The sequence below is a fragment of the Oscarella lobularis genome, chromosome 2 (genome assembly GCF_947507565.1).
Source record: "Oscarella lobularis chromosome 2, ooOscLobu1.1, whole genome shotgun sequence".
Lineage (NCBI taxonomy): Eukaryota > Metazoa > Porifera > Homoscleromorpha > Homosclerophorida > Oscarellidae > Oscarella > Oscarella lobularis.
In genome coordinates, this window is record NC_089176.1 from 2,174,575 (window position 1) to 2,194,825 (window position 20,251).

General features: G+C 47.9%; 2 protein-coding genes across 4 annotated transcripts in view; both read left to right on the plus strand.

Annotated features, from left to right (window-relative positions):
• LOC136200339 (uncharacterized) overlaps positions 1 to 10,442 on the plus strand; it is an 11,590-nt gene extending 1,148 nt beyond the window's left edge. Inside the window, exons 2-8 of one of the 3 annotated variants that reach the window (XR_010673351.1) lie at positions 37 to 203; positions 1,406 to 1,488; positions 1,540 to 1,805; positions 1,853 to 2,107; positions 2,172 to 2,414; positions 2,466 to 9,999; positions 10,055 to 10,442. Coding sequence is in view for 2 of the 3 variants with exons in the window: in XM_065990722.1 (XP_065846794.1) it covers positions 1,407 to 1,488; positions 1,540 to 1,805; positions 1,853 to 2,107; positions 2,172 to 2,414; positions 2,466 to 9,536 (7,917 nt within the window). In the remaining variant the exon portion in view is untranslated. Of the gene's footprint in view, positions 1 to 36; positions 204 to 1,405; positions 1,489 to 1,539; positions 1,806 to 1,852; positions 2,108 to 2,171; positions 2,415 to 2,465 lie in introns of all 3 variants that reach the window. The other 2 variants (XM_065990722.1, XM_065990721.1) reach the window with 2 other exon arrangements.
• A 2,434-nt stretch (positions 10,443 to 12,876) lies between these two features.
• LOC136200340 (uncharacterized) lies at positions 12,877 to 20,219 on the plus strand. Its single transcript, XM_065990723.1, has 2 exons — positions 12,877 to 12,984; positions 13,038 to 20,219. Exon 2 carries the CDS (start codon positions 13,761 to 13,763, stop codon positions 20,100 to 20,102), a length of 6,342 nt encoding a protein of 2,113 aa, XP_065846795.1. The 5' UTR covers positions 12,877 to 12,984; positions 13,038 to 13,760; the 3' UTR covers positions 20,103 to 20,219.
• The last annotated feature ends 32 nt before the right edge of the window (positions 20,220 to 20,251 follow it).

Sequence of the window (20,251 nt, forward strand, 5' to 3'; positions counted from 1 at the left end):
TCAGTGTTGATTGAACGCGGGGCTTTTGTCCTATAGAAGCCGGAAGTTCGTTTGCAGAGGTGCTCAACTATCTTGGCAACGGGAGGAGTACCCTGCACCTGTTACGCTGTGTCAGACAATAGAAAGTTGGAAGGTGAAGAGGCTTTTAACAAAGAGCTACTACGAAAGCAACAATAACGCGGTCTACCGGAATATTCTGAGAGGTACTAATCGGGTTCAAATCTCGTGCATGCAGCAGTTTTTAGTTCGACTCGGATCGGTCTGGGCTACCAGCACTGCGTGATTCGATCGTTAGATCCTAGCTGGCGGGTGACGTGGTATTTACTCCCCGTGCAGTTCAGGTTTACCTTTATAGTACTGTCGTCCGAAAGAGTTTTGGCGAGCACTGCGGTTCGGTTAAGGTCTTTCGCCTGCAATCTAGCGAGCGTGTAGAAGTATTTCCGGTCACGCTATTGTACGGGGAAGGGTGCGAAAGTGCCGCCACATTCGCATAATTGTTCTCTTCATTTCTTGAGTGAGAAGACCACGTTCGAAAGCGATACGTTTTTGTCCTAGAGTGGTGATTGCTTGTGAAATCATTGCTGCAGGTAGTCGCGTAATTGTTCTCGTCATTTCTTGAGTGAGAAGACCGCGTACGAAAGCGATACGTTTTTGTCCTAGAGTGGTGATTGCTTGTGAAAATCCGAGCATTGCTGCAGCATAGATAGAAAATATTTTCTATTTTCTATTTTCTATCTATGGCTGCACGTAGATCACTTCCTGATATGTGGAGTGCGTGTCTCTCGATACACTGTATCACGTTCCGCAAGCGTGCCGGGACTACAGTATACGCATTGTCATTGTTGTTTTATATCCGGCTTTTGTTCTTACGTCCTTTCAACATCACGCCCCTTTTTAAATGGAGACATTAGTAACTGACGAAGTGCTTAGCACACTTGGACTTGCGCGCCGCGTGAAAGCCGGCAGGGTACTGTATGAGCGGCTAATATGTTGTTCCCTGCCTTTCGAAGGCCTGTGACGCATATGCAATTTGCCGTGCATCTTGTCGCGGAAGCATGAAACACGTTTGCCTTTGGGGACGATGCCCAAGGCTGTGTTCTTGCGGTTTTACTATTCCCACTACTCTAGGACTAAAATGCTTTTTGGATATGCAACCTCTCCCTGGAAGCGATCAATAATAGAATATTTCTGCGCTAATTATAAACGAACGGATGTCTACCACTAACGCTGTCGCGCATACTTGTTGAAAACCTTGCTAAAATCAACTGAGTTGCATGCCTTTAGCATGTACATACATAATGTGTTAGTGTCGTGGCTAATGTTGATAGCCATCGTTCTCTTAGAAGGCGGGCAATGCGTACGCAGTCTAGATGCCGGCTACCAAATAGCTTTTCTATTTTTTTAGAATGCCTACGAAGTACGAAATTTTCTGCACTCTTCTCCTGCTTTGCTCTCGTTTATGCTTTGTGATAGCGGCTAACTGTGCAAGTAAACTATTTGGTTTTAAATTCTCCATCTGGTATTGCGAATTATTTATAGAGGATTGCCGTATGACCGAATGGACTCCGTGGAGCTATACGTATCAAGTTGGAACGACGATCTGGGATGCGGAAAAGCGCCACTTCAGACAAAGGCAAATACTAGAGGACAACTACGGAAGTGGGACAGAATGTCCTGCAATGGAGGAGCACGAAACAATTTCCGGATATCCGTGCGACACATTTGCTGACGGACTATTTATTCCGACTGCCATCTCTGCTTTTGATAAAGCAAGAGTAGCAGCTAAAGGACGAGATTCTTGTTTGGTACGTACTGTACGTCTTACCTGGCTCCATTGCATCTGGTTCTATAGGAGCACGTCTGCGAAGGCAGAACTCGACATTATATAAACGGACTCACCGGCAACGAGCAGTGCGACAGTGACTCGGGACTTGATAGAGATGACGTTTGCGTTGATGAGGTTGACACTTGCTCGGGTACCCCATATTCTTGCCTTCCTGGATGCCAGTATCAGGATGGCGTGGGTTGCATGCGACTGAGTCCTTATTGCATTATCGATTCGGTGTGTCGTCAAAATTTCTATAGGAATCAGGAAAATCAATGCCAAGTACACGTTTTAATTGTAGTTCGTTTCGAATGCATGTATACGTTTGACGTTCTTTGTATGACAGTGGTGCGACGTTTGCGCCGACGTAAACGCGTGGACCGACATGAACGGACAGATGTGCAACGATGGAAATCTTTGCACGAAAGACGATCAGTGTCGCGACGGAACTTGCGTCGGCACCGACTTTTCGTGCGCAGCATGCGAAGAATGCGCAGGCGACGGATGCATAGTGCAAGACGGATATTGTTATATTGACAACTCGTGCTTCACCGACCAACAAGCCAACCCAAATAATCAGCAGTGCTTAGTAAGATAAAATAAAATATACGTTTTCGCATTCTAGCTAATTGCGTTACAGATATGCGACCCTTCTTCGTCGCAGTCCGTCTGGACGTCGAAGGACTCGACGTGTGACGACGACGACTTGTGCACGTACGATGACCGATGTCAAACCGACGGACTATGCGAAGGCGTTTTGTTGTCTTGCAACCTCCCGTGCGAGTCGTGCCAGGGCGTGGACACTTGTTATATTGAAGGCTGCGTAATAGATGGCATATGCGGTTGCCTGATCGCGGGCACGTGCTACAGGGAAGGAGTCGAAAATCCGGAGAACCAATGCCAATTCTGTCACACCGGAAGCAGTAGAACGGCTTGGACTAATTACGCTGACGGAAAGGAGTGCAACGACAGCGATCCTTGCACGAGAAACGATAAATGCTCCTTTCAAACGGCAGAATGCGCTGGGACAGATTTCTCGTCTGAGCCGGCGTGTACCGAACTTAGTCCTTGTGTCAGTGAAACGTACTGCGACGGAAATGACTGTAAACCTATTTTCTACGACTCGAGCCAGCAGTGCTACACAAATACGGACTTTTGTGACTATCCAGACTTGTATTGCAGCGGAAATCACGCCGAATGCCGCTATTGCATAACCGATGAGCTGTGCACGTCGGTTACGCCTGAAAATTCTCCTAGGCCAGTTCCAGGTGTTGATTTGAGAGTAGCAAGCATTTTCGTTTACAAGACGGGAACGTCGGATTACCTCGACGTAGTTTACGCCTCCAACGGAAACGGTTATCTAATGTTGACAAGTACCACGGAAATTAAAATAAGATTTCAGAATTACACTGTGCCTTGTGATGACGTGACGCTTTACTGGCAAATAGTTACGACCACTACGGGAGACGTTGTCTACTCTCAAGTAGACGCAGCGAGCAGTGATGGAACGTTGGACATCGAAGTGGCATTGACGTTCGAAAACGGCGGCGAATACCGAATTCTTGTAGACGCTAGGAACGTTCGAAATGTCAGTTCGTTCGATCAGTCTGAAGACATTTTGGTGGATGTGACTGACCCTCTTATCGGAGAAGTCTACGATGGAGAAAGTGGAGGAGACAGAGACTATCAAGCCAGTACCACGTCTATTGCCGCTCACTGGGACGCGAATTCGCTAATAGACGAAGAAAGCGGTCTGAACACGAGTTCGTATCAGATCGCTGTGGGTACCGTTGCCGGTGGCACCGAGATCAGCGACTACGTGTACGCCAACGTAATGAACGGGGAAGTCACTGGCTTGGATCTCCAAGACGCTGTAAAGTATTTTGTCACACTAAAGGTGTACAATTTAGCCGGACTCGTTTCTACTCGGTCGTCAAATGGCGTCACGGTTGACATCACCCCGCCTGTACTTGGAAAAGTCACAATAGTTAACAACACGATCGACACAAGTGAAATAGATTACATAGTCATTCCGACAAGAAGGGTAGTTGCTGTACTCGATGGCTGCGAAGATCCTGAAAGTGGCATATTGGAGATCGGATATCGATTCTGCGCTGAGAACGTCAACGACGCCTCGGACACGTCTTGCAACGACGATCGTGTCTACGATTGCCTAGATCCGAACTCGTGCCTACTTGACATAGAACTTCTCGTGTACGAAGACAGCGAAATACTTGACGACGACGTCCTGATCTCCGGTTATTCTTACACGTTGGTGCTCATTGTTGTCAACGGCGCAGGAGCCTCTGGCTCTCTTTTTTCCAACGCCGTTATCGTCGATTATAGTCCACCAACAGCTGGCACGGTGCTTGATGGCGTTTCCGCAAATGCCGAAGTAGACTTTCAAGCCGACAACACGTCAATTCGCGCTGTGTGGTTTGGCTCCAGCGATCAGCAGAGTTCTCTTGACTATTGCCAATTGGCTGTGTTTCAGGATTATGGCTTTCCGGGCGAGGAAATTGTTTCGCCATTTGTAGACGTATCGTTCGAAGGACAGACCACAGTGACGAACCTCGTGCTTCAAACGGGAACACGATACTATCCCGTTCTGAAGTGTTATAACAAGGCAGGTTTATTTACTGCTTCTCCGTCGGATGGGGTTTTGGTTGACGCCTTTCCCCCCACGCCAACAGAAATAAAGGACATTCGCTACGAAGAAGATTTGCTGAGCAAAGGAACAGATGAAGATTTCCAGGCATCGCTAGATGGAATCAAATCAAAATGGAAAGTATTTTCGGCCGCCAGCGGTCTGGAATTCTGCAATTGGTCATTGAACAAAGGCGAATCGACACCGATTCCCCCGTATAGCTCGACTTATACTTTAACGACGCAGTTGGCCGAAGGTGGGTTCTACTTTGCATCGGTGCAATGCACTAGTTTCTCGGGACTTTCAACTACGGCTGAATCCGATGGAATGACGCCTGACAGCACAGAACCGGTTCCCGGAAACGTCTACGACTTATGTCCCGACTTTTGCGGAGTCGATACGGACATTTCCTACTCTTCTAGTGCCGACATCCTACGCTTTCGCTGGGAAGACTTCGTTGACGACGAAAGCGGTATCGACTATTATGATTGGAATTACGACGAGGAATGTAGCGGATTTTTTCTTCTGCTTCAATTTCAGAACGTAGGTAACCAGACCCAGGCTACAGCCAACGTCACTCTCGTCCAGAACACTGTCTACTGCGTCACGGTTCGCGCTGTGAACCGCGCTGGGCTGAAAACGGAGAGCAAAAGCAACGGCGTCCACATCGATCACACTCCACCGACTGAAGTCGCAGTAAATGACGGCACGAGCTCTACCACAGACATCGACTCTCAAGACAATAGCACGTCCGTTTCAGTTACGTGGTCATTGATCACAGACATGGAGTCGTATATCAGTGACCTAGAAGTCGGACTTGGCACTGAACCCAATGAAGTTGATACCGTATCCTTGACGCCCATAGGAAACGAGACAACAACGTTCACCTTTTACGATCTCAATCTCGAAGTAGATCAAGTGTACTTTGCCAAAGTTTGCGCAACAAACGGCGCTAAATTGACGACGTGCGTTCACTCAGACGGCGTTTTGATTGAAGCTCCGCCTCCGTTTTGGGACAGCGGCGTCGAGATCGGTGTTGTCCCGCCTCCTATTCGTTATCAGACCGGCGACGGGTTTCTCTCTTCCTATTGGTACAAGTTTCCCACGACGGGACAGCCCATTGAGGAATTTGCTTTTGGGATAGGAACTGCAGAGTTCGAAACAGATGTCATGAAGTACGTGAGAGTTGGAGCTAATCTTTCTCACGGTGCACCCGTTCATCTTATGAATGGCGGCATGTACTATGCAACCGTGCAAGTTTCCTACAGCTCTGGAGACGATCAGAAACCTGTTTCTTCGTATGGCGTTATTGTTGACACTACGCCTCCGATTGCGTCTCAAACCGTTTCAATTGTTATAGTTGGCGGAAATGCCGTTGAGGCTTCCTGGACCGACTTTGAGGAAAGAGAAAGTTTTGTGCGATACTACAAGTGGGCTGTTGGTACAACGTCATGTGGCGCAGAAGTGCACCGCTTCACCAACATAGGTAGAAAAACGAACGCATTTCGAAAAGTCGATTTTATTTCCGGTCTCAAGTATTATGTCACTGTTGTAGCGTTGAATAGCGCTGGACTGACATCGACGGCCTGCTCCGAAGGCATTCTCTTTGACGGCAGTCCGCCCGTTACTGGAACTGTGCGAGATGGACCTGACGTAGGCAAAGACCTCGACTATCAATCGTCTGAGAAGTCGGTGGCTATGAACTGGCGCAAATTCACCGATAGCGAAAGTGGAATAAAGCAATGCTTCGTTGGAATAGGTACCAGTAGCGACGACGCCGACGAGTTGGACTTCAAAGAGGTTCCGCCTGATATCACCTTCTATGAATTCAGAGACGTTGTTCTGCAACCCGGAACAAAATATTTCTTTCTCGTGAAATGCCTTAACGCAGTTGGCCTTACCTCACAGGGTTCGTCTGACGGAGTCATAATCGACGCTTCTCCACCTACGACGGGCACTGTGACTACGTTACAGTATCAGTCATCTGTCAGCGAAATGCAAGCGCGATGGGAGAATTTCTCTGACTCAGAAAGTCCTATTGATAGGTATTTATGGGCGATTGGCAGTCAAGATAATGAAGGCGATGTACTAACTTTTCAAAGCGTTTATCTGAATGAAGATGCCACTGCTACTGGGCTGTCTCTAGTCGCTGGAGTGATCTATTACGTTACTGTAGAGTGTTGGAATAGAGCCGGTCTGTTGACTAAAGCAGTGTCAGACGGACTAATTGTCGATACGTCTCCGCCTAACCACGGAATCGTTTACGATGGCGGAAATGGCGATATTGACTGGCACGACAGTACAACTGGTATAGAGTCGCATTGGTCAAATTTTGGTGATCCTGAAAGCGGAATCGTCAGTTACAAGTGGTATCTTGGAACGTATAAGGGCGGGTGCCAAGCGGCATCCGTTTTCAACATCGAGCCAGAAACGACATATTACAACTGTTATCAGTGTGTTTTCCTAGTTGGCGAAATTTATTATATTACTGTTGTCGCTATAAATGGTGCGGGACTGAAGGTGAATAGCTCTTCCGACGGTTTCACGGTTGACTTAACCGCACCTACTTCCGGAATACTGTCTGATCCCAAATGGGCTACAAATGACGTATTTCAATTTATGTGGACCGGAGGCAAGGATTACGAGAGCGGTCCGCCCGAGTGCGTACTTCACGCAGTGAGCGAGGAAGGCACCTCCACTACGTATCAACTACGAAATACCAGCGGCGGCATCGTCTTCGTCGAAAAGACGTACCTACCAGAAGCTGTCGAATTAACCCTGTCTGTGAATTGCACAAATCGTGCTGGCCTTTCAAGCTTGTCTTCGCTGATATCAGTGGATGCCTCCCCACCTGTTGCCGGATTGATTCAGTTGCTGTACTATGACAGTGTTTCTATTACTATTGAATGGACACTATTCCGCGATCCTGATTCCGCCTTGACAGACATGGAGTTACATTTCAACACAGTCGGGTTAAGTGACACTGTTCTTACTTCAGTCGCCAGCAAGCAGTACACTTACTTTCCTCCGGACGGAACGTATGTGATTGGAGCTATATACAACGTGTCCGCCAAAGCGCTGAGCACCGTGGGGCTCAAGTCTCCCGCTGTCATTGAAACATATAACTTTAGCCAGCCTCAATCCTCACTTGACTCCAGCTACTGCTGTAGCATCGAGCTTTCTCTTGATAACGTCACCCTTACGACGACGTGGAGTTGGCGATACGAACTTGATGACGAGTCGACTCGGCTTGGATACCGCTACAGATACAGCATTGGCACCGTTCCCGGAGGAACTCAGATCCTTCAGTTTACTTACGTAGGCACAACAAGAGAAGCTGTCTGTTCCGATTGCGTGCTCTTGCAGGGTGCAGAATACTACGTGACATTGCACGCCTCGACGGACAATTTTCAGACGTTCTCCAGCGGTCAGTCGAAGCCGTTCTTAATTGACACGACGCCTCCATTTTCCGCTGGACCAGTGCTAGATGGACTGACAAGAGACAAAGATTATTATGCAATCAATGAAAGTTTTACTGCTACATGGATCGGCTTGCACGACCCAGAAAGTTCAGTTCAGTACTGCAACGTCTCGATTATAGAAGAAGGAATTGGGTCGATTGTGTGGACAATGGACAATAACCCGTTTCCCAGCGTGTCGGGTTCCGTTTCGGTGTGGATTCATGCGCATACGTATCGCACCAACTTTCTTTGCGTTTCTGGAAATGGGCTTTCGTCCGAAAAAGAATCTGATGGATTCACAGTCGACGAGACGCCTCCTGCTATCGGAACTGTAACGATGGAGATCCTCAATAACTGGCGACGTCTTGTCAATATATCGGGATCTTGGTCGCGATTCAGAGATGACGAGAGCGATATCGCTTCTTACGGTTGGTCGCTCGTAGAAGCCGGAGAGAATGCAAACGAGCCGTTTACACTTGTGGGAACTGAAACGTCTTTCACAGCTACGGCAAACCTGACAGCAGGAGCCTGGTACCAGGTGATCGTGATTGCAACAAACGGAGTCGGCTTGCAGTCCAGCGCTACGTCTCCGGCGACGGTGTACGACTTGACAAAACCGATTGCATCGTACGTATACGACGGCGATCTGAGCTACGACGTCGACTACGTCGTTTCAGCGATAGGATTTTCGTCCACGTGGGATGCAATGACCGATCCTGAGACGGCTATCGTCGACTGTTTCTGGTACGTTGGAAGAGAACCGAACGGCTCTAATGTTCTCTCTCCTCAATCGGTTGACGTGGGGTCTGGTAGTGGTAGATGCGATGATTGCTTGCTAAGCAACGGCGTAAAGTACTATTCCACGCTTACGTGTTATAACGAAGCGGGACTACAGGCTGTTGTTTCGTCCGATGGTGTGCTCGTTGATTTCACGCCGCCCATTGCGAGCAGGGTCTACAGTGGGAAAGGGAGATCTATTCACTTGCAGTATCAGTCTCACACAGATTCGACCGACTGCACTTGGGAAGAATTCAGCGACGAAGAAAGCGAAATTGATACATATACTGTATGCTTAGGTCAGGTGAAAGGCAATTGTTCCGAAGGTAAAGCAGACGGGTTGCCCTCCAATGTTACTACTTGGACTCTCTCTGGTCTGAATTTGGAAGACAAGAAATATTACTTTTGCACCGTTAAGGCGCAAAATCGAGCTGGACTCAATCAAAGTGCTTCGTCCGACGGCGTCAAAATTGACAAGACGAAGCCGATTGCTGGGACTGTTGTTGACAGTTCCGATGGCATATCGTCTTGCAGGTCAGATAATTCTACTACCATTGTTACGTGGTCTCATTTCCACGACTTTGATTCTGACATCGTTGAGTACGAATGGGGAGTGGGAACAATGAAAGGAACTGATGACGTCATTTCGTTCGAATCAGTTGGTCTGAAGGAGACTGCAACAAGCAATGCTACAATGCCAATTGGAATGGTTTACGTTTCTGTGAGAGCAACAGACGGTGCAGGATTGCAGGTCGTGGGCGTGTCTGACGGAAAACTTGTATACGAGTTTGGTGAAGTTCCACAAGGTTGTGTTTTGTTTCAGTGAAGGGGCTTAGAAAAGTGAGACTATGCATGTGTTTCTTTCCTTTAGTCATCGTCAGTTGTGTGTGTATCAGTACATGTATGTGGTAGGTGTTGTGAGAAATGCATTTATCTATACGGGAAGTGCAGACAACGTGGAGACGAGAGGAGACGTTCCTGGAGCGGCACAGCGACGCCTACCAGTAGAACAGAAGCAGAAAAGGGAAGAGAAGAAGCAGAACAGAAGCGAATCGTCGAAAGTGTCATTTAGGATAGACGAGACGATCAATAGACCATGGAAAGCGCCCTGCGGGACTCGGCCGCCTTCGAATGCAACTACAGTGCCGTCTGCCTTGATTATTTCATGGATAAGACTCAGATGGGGCGAAAGAAAGCTGCGTTTTCACCTAGTGCTTCGTCCTTCCCGGATGATCAAGTGAACTCCGTTTTCCATTGTTCACGTTCCCCTTCCCGTTCCATAGTACTCGGTGATTAAAATAGCGCAGAACGTAGCACTCAGTGTCGTTGAACGTTTTTATTAAGAGACGAAGCAGGCTGCTGTACACTGGCACTAACCAATTCGAATCGCGCCTACAGGTTTTCTTCGATTCAGTCGCGTAACTTAGTTCCAGAATTGATCCGGTTTGTTCAACACTGCGTCCGCTTCCGTTCTCTCGTCTGATAGCCTTCGTGTGACGCTTGAGAAAGAGCAGACGCGCAGGATAACCCCAGCTACCCATGCCCATTGCTACACAAGCTAAAAATCAGAAATTAAGCCTGAATTCAATGTAGTGCCTTTGCTGCTAAGAAAAACCGGATGCATCGACGCGTGCCATCACTCACACCGCGAATTGGAACATGCACCAGCTAAACAAGTCTTTTTCGAATGTGCTAGCTAGTAAAGCAGATAAATAATATTTATGATAAGGCAGATAGCTTGCAAAGAGCGTAAGAGACAGAGAAAGCATCATTGAAAAACTGTCCTCGCGCCCGTTAATTGAATAAGAAGCGTAGGTCGTTAGAGCGAAAAGTCTACCGGTTTCGTTTTCTCTTCCTCTGCGGAAACTAGTTGCCGAGCAAGCTAGCCACTTACTTGACTGCGCTAACAATGCGTGCGAACGAATCTCTGTAGATCACGTAGCCTAGTGTTAGGGCTGAATAGAACGGCAAACTGATTTGAAAACACAAAGCGGTCTAGTTCAGTTCGCCTTAGGTATTGCACACGTTACCCGGGGCTCTATTCCGATAGCAAACAGACCGGATCGGCTTTTGTCTGAATGCGGGCGCTTTTGTCCTATAGAAACCGGAAGTTCGTTTGCAGAGGTGCTCAACTATCTTGGAAACGGGAGGAGTACCTGTTACGCTCAGACAATAGAAAGGTGAAGGCTTTTAGACAAAGAGCTACTACGAAGGCAACAATAACGTGGCCCACCGAAATTCTGAGAGGTACTAATAGGGTTCAAATCTCGTGCATGCAGCAGTTTTTAGTTCGATCGGTCTGGGCTACCAGCACTGCGTGATTCTTTAGATCCTAGCTGGCGTGTGACGTGTTATTTACTCCCGTGCAGTTCAGGTTTACCTTTGTAGTCCGAAAGAGTTTTGGCGAGCACTGGGGTTTCGCTAAGGTCTTTCGCCTGCAATCTAGCGAGGGTGTAGAAGTATTTCCGGTCACGCTATTGTACTTGGAAGGGTGCGAAAGTGCCGCCACATTCGCGTAATTGTTCTCGTCATTTTTTTTGAGTGATCGTTTCTCGAGCTTTTCACGGCCAAGAGAGATGCCTGTAGACTAGTGTGAGACTCGCTACAACTACTACACCTACGTATAGACGAAAGCGATACATTTTGTGCTAGGGTCGTGATTGCTTGAGGAATCGCATTGCTGCAGGTAGTGGGATTGCTTCCTGAATTGGGAGTGTGTGTGCTTTTCGATGCCGCGTTCCGCAAACGTGCCGGAACTACAGTATGCGTATTGTTGTTTTTAGTAGATCCGGCTTTTGTTCTTACTTTCTTTCAACATCATACTGGAAGAAGGTGGGCGAAAGCGTCATTTTTTGAAATCGAGAACACTAGTCTTGGTAACTGCCCAAAGTGCTTAGCACAAAGCCGGTTGCATGCGAGCAGCTATGAGGAACATTACTCACGGCCCGCGTGGTCCATACAGACTCCAGAGCTTCTAGCCGAAAAGCCTGTGACTGTCGTGAGAATGTATCTTGTCGCAAAAGCACCATTGGCTACGATGCCTAAGGCTGTGCTCTTGGGGTTTGTATTCTACTACTTGAGGGCCAGAATTATACAGCGTTAGCTTGCATATGCAACCTCTGCTAGTCTCTGTCTGTCAAGTGATTACTAATAATAGAAGTCTTCTGCTCTAATTAATTAGCTCATCTTACGACGGTAATTTACGCAAATTACATCATACAGCAGAGCTGCCTTTAACATCCAACTGACACAAGTTTCTCGTTTTTTAGAATGCCTCCGAACACGTACGAAATTTTGTGCGCTTTGTTCCTGCTTTGCTCTCATTTGGGCTTTGTGATAGCGACTGAATGTTCAAGTAGGCTATTTGTTTTCAGCTGGAATCACAAATTTTTTATTTAATTTATAGAGGATTGCACGGTTACCGAGTGGACCCCGTGGAGCTACTCCTATCAAGTTGGATTTTCAGTCTGGGGCGCAGAAAAGCGTCACTTCAAGAAAAGACATATACTTGAGTACAATTACGGAAGTGGGGCTGCTTGTCCGTCGCAGGAAGTACACGAAACCGTTACCGATACTCCGTGCAACTCAATTATCCCCATCGGCATTTTTCATTTTGCTCGTTTCTCTGCCTTTGATAAAGCAAGAGTAGCGGCTAAAGGACCACCATCCTGTTTGGTATGTCTTGTCTCTAGCGCAATATATGCACACTGACAATCTTCCGCTTTTAGGAACATGTCTGCAATGTTCAAATTGGTGATTATATAGGTGAGCTTAACAGCGACGAGAAATGCGACAATGACATGGAAAGTGATAGCAATGACACTTGTACGAATGAGGTTGGCTCTTGCTGGGGCACAACGTATTCTTGCCTTCCATGCGAGTATCAAGACGGCATATCTTGCACGCGACTGAGCGACTCTTGCATAATAAATTCGGTGTGCTATCAAAACTCTGAATTGAATCCGGACAACCAATGCCGAGTACGTTCGTTTTGAATTCCTGCACGTTTAAAACAATTCTTGTTGCAGTGGTGCGACGTTTGCGCCGACGTACACGCATGGACCGACATGAACGGACAGATGTGCAACGATGGGAATCTTTGCACGAAAGACGATCAGTGTCGCGACGGAACTTGCGAGGGCACGTCCTTTTCGTGCGAAGCATGATGCGAAGAATGCGCAGGCGACGGATGCAATGTGAAAGACGGATATTGTTTTATTGACAGCACGTGCTTCACCGACCAACAAGCCAACCCAAATAATCAGCAGTGCCTAGTAATGATAAATTAAAATATAAGCCTTCCGTGTTCTAGCTAATTGCGTTACAGATATGCGACTCTTCATCGTCGCAGGTTGTCTGGACGTCGAGGGATTCGACGTGCGACGACGACGACTTGTGCACGTACGATGACCGATGTCAAACTGACGGATTATGCGAAGGCGTTTTGTTGTCTTGCAACCTCCCGTGCGAGTCGTGCCATGGCACTAGCGCTTGTTATGTTGAAGGCTGCATAATAGATGGCATATGCGGTTGCCTGATCGCGGGCACGTGCTACAGGGAAGGAGTCGAAAATCCGGAGAACCAATGCCAATTCTGTCACACCGGAAGCAGCAGAACGGCTTGGACTAATTACGCTGACGGAAAGGAGTGCAACGACGGCGAACCTTGCACGAGAAATGATAAGTGCTACTTTCAATCGGCAACATGCGCTGGGACAGATTTCTCGTCTGAGCCGGCGTGTACCGAACTAAGTCCTTGTGTCAGTGAAACATACTGCAACGGAAATGATTGTAAACCTATTTTCTACGACTCGAGCCAGCAGTGCTACACAAATACGGACTTCTGTGACTATCCAGACCTGTATTGCAGCGGAAATCACGCCGAATGCCGCTATTGCATAACCGATGAGCTGTGCACGTCTGTTACGCCTGAGAATTCTCCTAAGTCAGTACCAGGTGTTGATTTGAGAGTAGCAAGAATTTTTGTTTACAAGACGGGAACGTCGGATTACCTCGACGTAGTTTACGCCCCCAACGGAAACGGTTATCTAATGTTGACAAGTACCACGGAGATTAAACTAAGATTTCAGAATTACACTGTGCCTTGTGATGACGTAACGCTTTATTGGCAAATAGTTACGACCACTACGGGAGACGTTGTCTACTCTCAAGTTGACGCAGCGAGTAGTGATGGAACGTTGGACATCGAAGTGGCATTGATGTTGGAAAACGGCGGCGAATACCGAATTCTTGTAGACGCTAGAAACGTTCGAAATGTCAGTTCGTTCGATCAGTCTGAAGACATTTTGGTGGATGTGACTGACCCTCTTATCGGAGACGTTTACGATGGAGAAAGCGGCGGAGACAGAGACTATCAAGCCAGTACCACGTCTATTGCCGCTCACTGGGACGCGAATTCGCTAATAGACGAAGAAAGCGGTCTGAACACGAGTTCGTATCAGATCGCTGTGGGAACCGTTGCCGGTGGCACCGAGATCAGCGACTACGTCTACGCCAACGTAATGAACGGGGAAGTCGCTGGCTTGGATCTCCAAGACGCTGTAAAGTATTTTGTCACACTAAAGGTGTACAATTTAGCCGGACTCGTTTCTACTCGGTCGTCGAATGGCGTCACGGTTGACATCACCCCGCCTGTACTTGGAAAAGTCACAATAGTTAACAACACGATCGACACAAGTGAAATATATTACATAGTCCATCCGACGAGAAGGGTAGTTGCTGTACTCGATGGCTGCGAAGATCCTGAAAGTGGCATATTAGAAATCGGATATCGATTCTGCGCTGAGAACGTCAACGACGCCTCCGACACGTCTTGCAACGACGATCGTGTCTACGACTGCCCAGATCCAAATTCGTGTCTACTTGACATAGAACTTCTCGTGTACGAAGACAGCGAAATACTTGACGACGACGTCCTGATCTCCGGTTATTCTTACACGTTGGTGCTCATTGTTGTCAACGGCGCAGGAGCCTCTCGCTCTCTCTTTTCCAACGCCGTTATCGTTGATTATAGTCCACCAACAGCTGCCACGGTGCTTGATGGCGTTTCCGCAAATGCCGAAGTGGACTTTCAAGCCGACAACACGTCAATTCGCGCTGTGTGGTTTGGCTCCAGCGATCAGCAAAGTTCTCTTGACTATTGCCAATTGGCTGTGTTTCAGGATTATGGCTTTCCGGGCGAGGAAATTGTTTCGCCATTTGAAGACGTATCGTTCGAAGGGCAGATGACAGTGACAAACCTCGTGCTTCAAACGGGAACACGATACTATCCCGTTCTGCTGTGTTATAACAAGGCAGGTTTATTCACCGCTTCTCCTTCTGATGGGGTTTTAGTTGACGCCTTTCCCCCCACACCAACAGAAATAAAAGATATTCGCTACGAAGAAGACTTGCTGAGCGAAGGAACAGATGAGGATTTCCAGGCATCGCTAGATGGAATCAAATCAAAATGGAAAGTATTTTCGGCCGCCAGCGGTCTGGAATTCTGCAATTGGTCATTGAACGAAGGCGAATCGACACCGATTCCCCCGTATAGCTCGACTTATACTTTAACGACGCAGTTGGACGAAGGTGGGTTCTACTTTGCATCGGTGCAATGCACTAGTTTCTCTGGACTTACAACTACTGCTATGTCAGATGGAATGACGCCTGACAGCACAGAACCGCTTCCCGGAAAGGTTTACGACTTGTGTCCCGACTTTTGCGGAGTCGATACGGACATTTCCTACTCTTCTAGTGCCGACATTCTACGCTTTCGCTGGGAAGACTTCGTTGACGACGAAAGCGGTATCGACTATTATGATTGGAATTACGACGAGGAATGTAGCGGATTTTTTCTTCTGCTTCAATTTGAGAACGTAGGTAATCAGACCCAGGCTACAGCCAACGTTGCTCTCGTCCAGAACACTGTCTACTGCGTCACGGTTCGCGCTGTGAACCGCGCTGGGCTGAAAACGGAGAGCAAAAGCAACGGCGTGCACATCGATCACACTCCACCGACTGAAGTCGCAGTAAATGACGGCACGAGCTCTACCACGGACATCGACTCTCAAGACAATAGCACGTCCGTTTCAGTTACGTGGTCATTGATCACAGACATGGAGTCGTATATCAGCGACCTAGAAGTCGGACTTGGCACTGAACCGAATGACGCTGACACCGTACCCTTGACGCCCATAGGAAACGAGACGACAACGTTCACCTTTCACGATCTCAATCTCGAAGTAGATCAAGTGTACTTTGCCAAGGTTTGCGCAACGAATGGCGCTCGATTGACGACGTGCGTTCACTCAGACGGCGTATTGATTGAAGCTCCGCCTCCGTTTTGGGACAGCGGCGTCGAAATCGGTGTTGTCCCGCCTCCTATTCGCTATCAGACCAGCGACGGGTTTCTCTCTTCTTATTGGTACAAGTTTCCGACGACGGGACAGCCCATTGAACAATTTGCGTTTGGGATAGGAACTGCAGAGTTCGAAACAGATGTCATGGAATACCGTAGAGTTGGAACCAATCTTTCTCACGGTGCACCCGTTCATCTTATGAATGGAGGCATGTACTATGCAACTGTGAAAGTTTCCTACAGCTCTGAGGGCGAACAGAAACCTGTTTCTTCGTATGGCGTTATTGTTGACACTACGCCTCCGATTGCGCCTCAAACCGTTTCAATTGGTATAGTTGGCGGAAATGCCGTTGAGGCTTCCTGGACCGACTTTGAGGAAAGAGAAAGTTTTGTGCGATACTACAAGTGGGCTGTTGGTACAACGTTCTGTGGCGCAGAAGTGCACCGCTTCACCAACATAGGTAGAAAAACGAACGCATTTCGAAAAGTCGATTTTATTTCCGGTCTCAAGTATTATGTCACTGTTGTAGCGTTGAATAGCGCTGGGCTGACATCGACGGCCTGCTCCAAAGGCATTCCATTTGACGGCAGTCCGCCCGTTATTGGAACTGTGCGAGATGGACCAGGCAAAGACCTCGACTATCAATCGTCTGAGAAGTCGGTGGCTATAAACTGGCGCAAATTCACCGATAGCGAAAGTGGAATAAAGCAATGCTTTGTTGGAATTGGTACCAGTAGCGACAACGCCGACGAGTTAGAATTCAAAGAGGTATTGCCTGATATCACCTTCTATGAATTCACAGGCGTTGATCTGAAACCCGGAACAAAATATTTCTTTCTTGTGAAATGCCTTAATGCTGTTGGCCTTACCTCACAGGGTTCGTCTGACGGAGTCATAATCGACGCTTCTCCACCTACGACAGGCACTGTGACTACGTTACGGTATCAGTCATCTGTCAGCGAAATGCAAGCGCGATGGGAGAATTTCTCTGACTCAGAAAGTCCTATCGATAGGTATTTATGGGCGATTGGCAGTCAAGACAATGAAGGCGATGTACTATATTTTCAAAACGTTTATCTGAATGAAGATGCTGCTGCCACTAGGCTGTCTCTTGTCGCTGGAGTGATCTATTACGTTACTGTAGAGTGTTTGAATAGAGCCGGTCTGTCGATTAAAGCAGTGTCAGACGGACTAATTGTCGATACGTCTCCGCCTAACCACGGAATCGTTTACGATGGTGGAAATGGCGATATTGACTGGCACGACAGTACAACTGGTATAGAGTCGCATTGGTCAAATTTTGATGATCCTGAAAGCGATATCGTCAATTACAAGTGGTATCTTGGAACATATAAAGGCGGGTGCCAAGTGGCATCCGTTTTCAACATCGAGCCAGAAACAACATATTACAACTGTTATCAGTGTGTTTTCCTAGTTGGCCAGAGATACTATATAACTGTTGTCGCTACGAATGGTGCGGGACAGAAGGTGAATAGCTCTTCCGACGGTTTCACGGTCGACTTAACCGCACCTACTTCCGGAATACTGTCTGATCCTAAATGGATTTCAAATGACGTACTTCAGTTTATGTGGACCGGAGGCAAGGATTACGAGAGCGGGCCGCCCGAGTGCGTACTTCACGCAGTGAGCGAGGAAGGCACCTCCACTACGTATCAACTACGAAATACCAGCGGCGGCATCGTCTTCGTCGAAAAGACGTACCTACCAGAAGCTGTCGAATTAACCCTGTCTGTGAATTGCACAAATCGTGCTGGCCTTTCAAACTTGTCTTCGCTGATATCAGTGGATGCATCGCCGCCCGTTGCCGGATTGATTCAGTTGCTGTACTATGACAGTGTTTCTATTACTATTGAATGGACACTATTCCGCGATCCTGATTCCGCCTTGACAGACATGGAGTTACATTTCAACACATTCGGGTTAAGTGACACTGTTCGTACTTCAGTCGCCAGCAAGCAGTACACTTATTTTCCTCCGGACGGAACGTATGTGATTGGAGCTATATACAACGTGTCCGCCAAAGCGCTGAGCACCGTGGGGCTCAAGTCTCCCGCTGTCATTGAAACATATAACTTTAGCCAGCCTCAATCCTCACTTGACTCCAGCTACTGCTGTAGCATCGAGCTTTCTCTTGATAACGTCACCCTTACGACGACGTGGAGTTGGCGATACGAACTTGATGACGAGTCGACTCGGCTTGGATACCGCTACAGATACAGCATTGGCACCGTTCCCGGAGGAACCCAGATCCTTCAGTTTACTTACGTAGGCACAACAAGAGAAGCTGTCTGTTCCGATTGCGTGCTCTTGCAGGGTGCAGAGTACTACGTAACATTGCACGCCTCGACGGACAATTTTCAGACGTTCTCCAGCCGTCAGTCGAAGCCGTTCCTAATTGATACGACACCTCCATTTTCCGCTGGACCAGTGCTAGATGGACTGACGAGAGACAAAGATTATTATGCAATCAATGAAAGTTTTACTGCTACATGGATCGGCTTGCACGACCCAGAAAGTTCAGTTCAGTACTGCAACGTCTCGATTATAGAAGAAGGAATTGGGTCGATTGTGTGGACAATGGACAATAACCCGTTTCCCAGCGTGTCAGGTTCCGTTTCGGTGTGGATTCATGCGCATACGTATCGCACCAACTTTCTTTGCGTTTCTGGAAATGGGCTTTCGTCCGAAAAAGAATCTGATGGATTTACAGTCGACGAGACGCCTCCTGCTATCGGAATTGTAACGATGGAGATCCTCAATAACTGGCGACGTCTTGTCAATATATCGGGATCTTGGTCGCGATTCAGAGATGACGAGAGCGATATCGCTTCTTACGGTTGGTCGCTCGTAGAAGCCGGAGAGAATGCAAACGAACCGTTTACACTTGTGGGAACTGAAACGTCTTTCACGGCCACGGTAAACCTGACAGCAGGAGCCTGGTACCAGGTGATCGTGATTGCAACAAACGGAGTCGGCTTGCAGTCCAGCGCTACGTCTCCGGCGACGGTGTACGACTTGACAAAACCGATTGCATCGTACGTATACGACGGCGATCTGAGCTACGACGTCGACTACGTCGTTTCAGCGATAGGATTTTCGTCCACGTGGGATGGAATGACCGATCCTGAGACGGCTATCGTCGACTGTTTCTGGTACGTTGGGAGAGAACCGAACGGCTCTAATGTTCTCTCTCCTCAATCGGTTGAGGTGGGGTCGGGTAGTGGTAGATGCGATGATTGCTTTCTAAGCAACGGCGTAAAGTATTATTCCACGCTTACGTGTTATAACGAAGCGGGACTACAGGCTGTTGTTTCGTCCGATGGTGTGCTCGTTGATTTCACGCCGCCCATTGCGAGCAGGGTCTACAGTGGGAAAGGGAGATCTATTCACTTGCAGTATCAGTCTCACACAGATTCGACCGACTGCACTTGGGAAGAATTCAGCGACGAAGAAAGCGAAATTGATAGCTATACTGTATGCTTAGGTCAGAGAAAAGGCAATTGTGAGGAAGGCACAGCAGAAGGGCTGCCCTCCAATGTTACTACTTGGACTCTCTCTGGTCTGAATTTGGAAGACAAGAAATATTACTTTTGCACCGTTAAGGCCCAAAATCGAGCTGGACTCAATCAAAGTGCTTCGTCCGAGGGCGTCAAAATCGACAAGACGAAGCCGATTGCTGGGACTGTTGTTGACAGTTCCGACGGCACATCGGCTTGTAGGTCTGACAATTCTACTACCGTTGTTACGTGGTCTCATTTCCACGACTTCGATTCTGGCATCGTTGAGTATGAATGGGGAGTGGGAACCGAGAAGGGAACAGATGACGTCATCCCGTTCGAATCAGTTGGTCTGAAGGAGTCTGCAACAAGCAATGCTACAATGCCAATCGGAATGGTTTACGTTTCTGTGAGAGCGACAGACGGCGCAGGATTGCAGGTCGTGGGCGTGTCTGACGGAAAACTGGTATACGAGTTTGGAGAGGTTCCACAAGGGTGTGTTTTGTTTCAGTGAAGCGGCTTAGAACTGAGACTATGCATGTGTTGTCTATCGTTTCTTTTCTTTGGTCATCGTCAGTGTATCAGTCTATGTGGTGGTAGGTGTATGTGGGCACGTGAATATTTATCTATACGGGAAGCACAGACAACGTGGACCAGAGGAAA

Excerpts from the sequence above, each read along its gene's own strand:
- LOC136200340 (XM_065990723.1), top strand. The coding sequence starts at position 13,761 with ATGTTGACAAGTACCACGGAGATTAAACTAAGATTTCAGAATTACACT.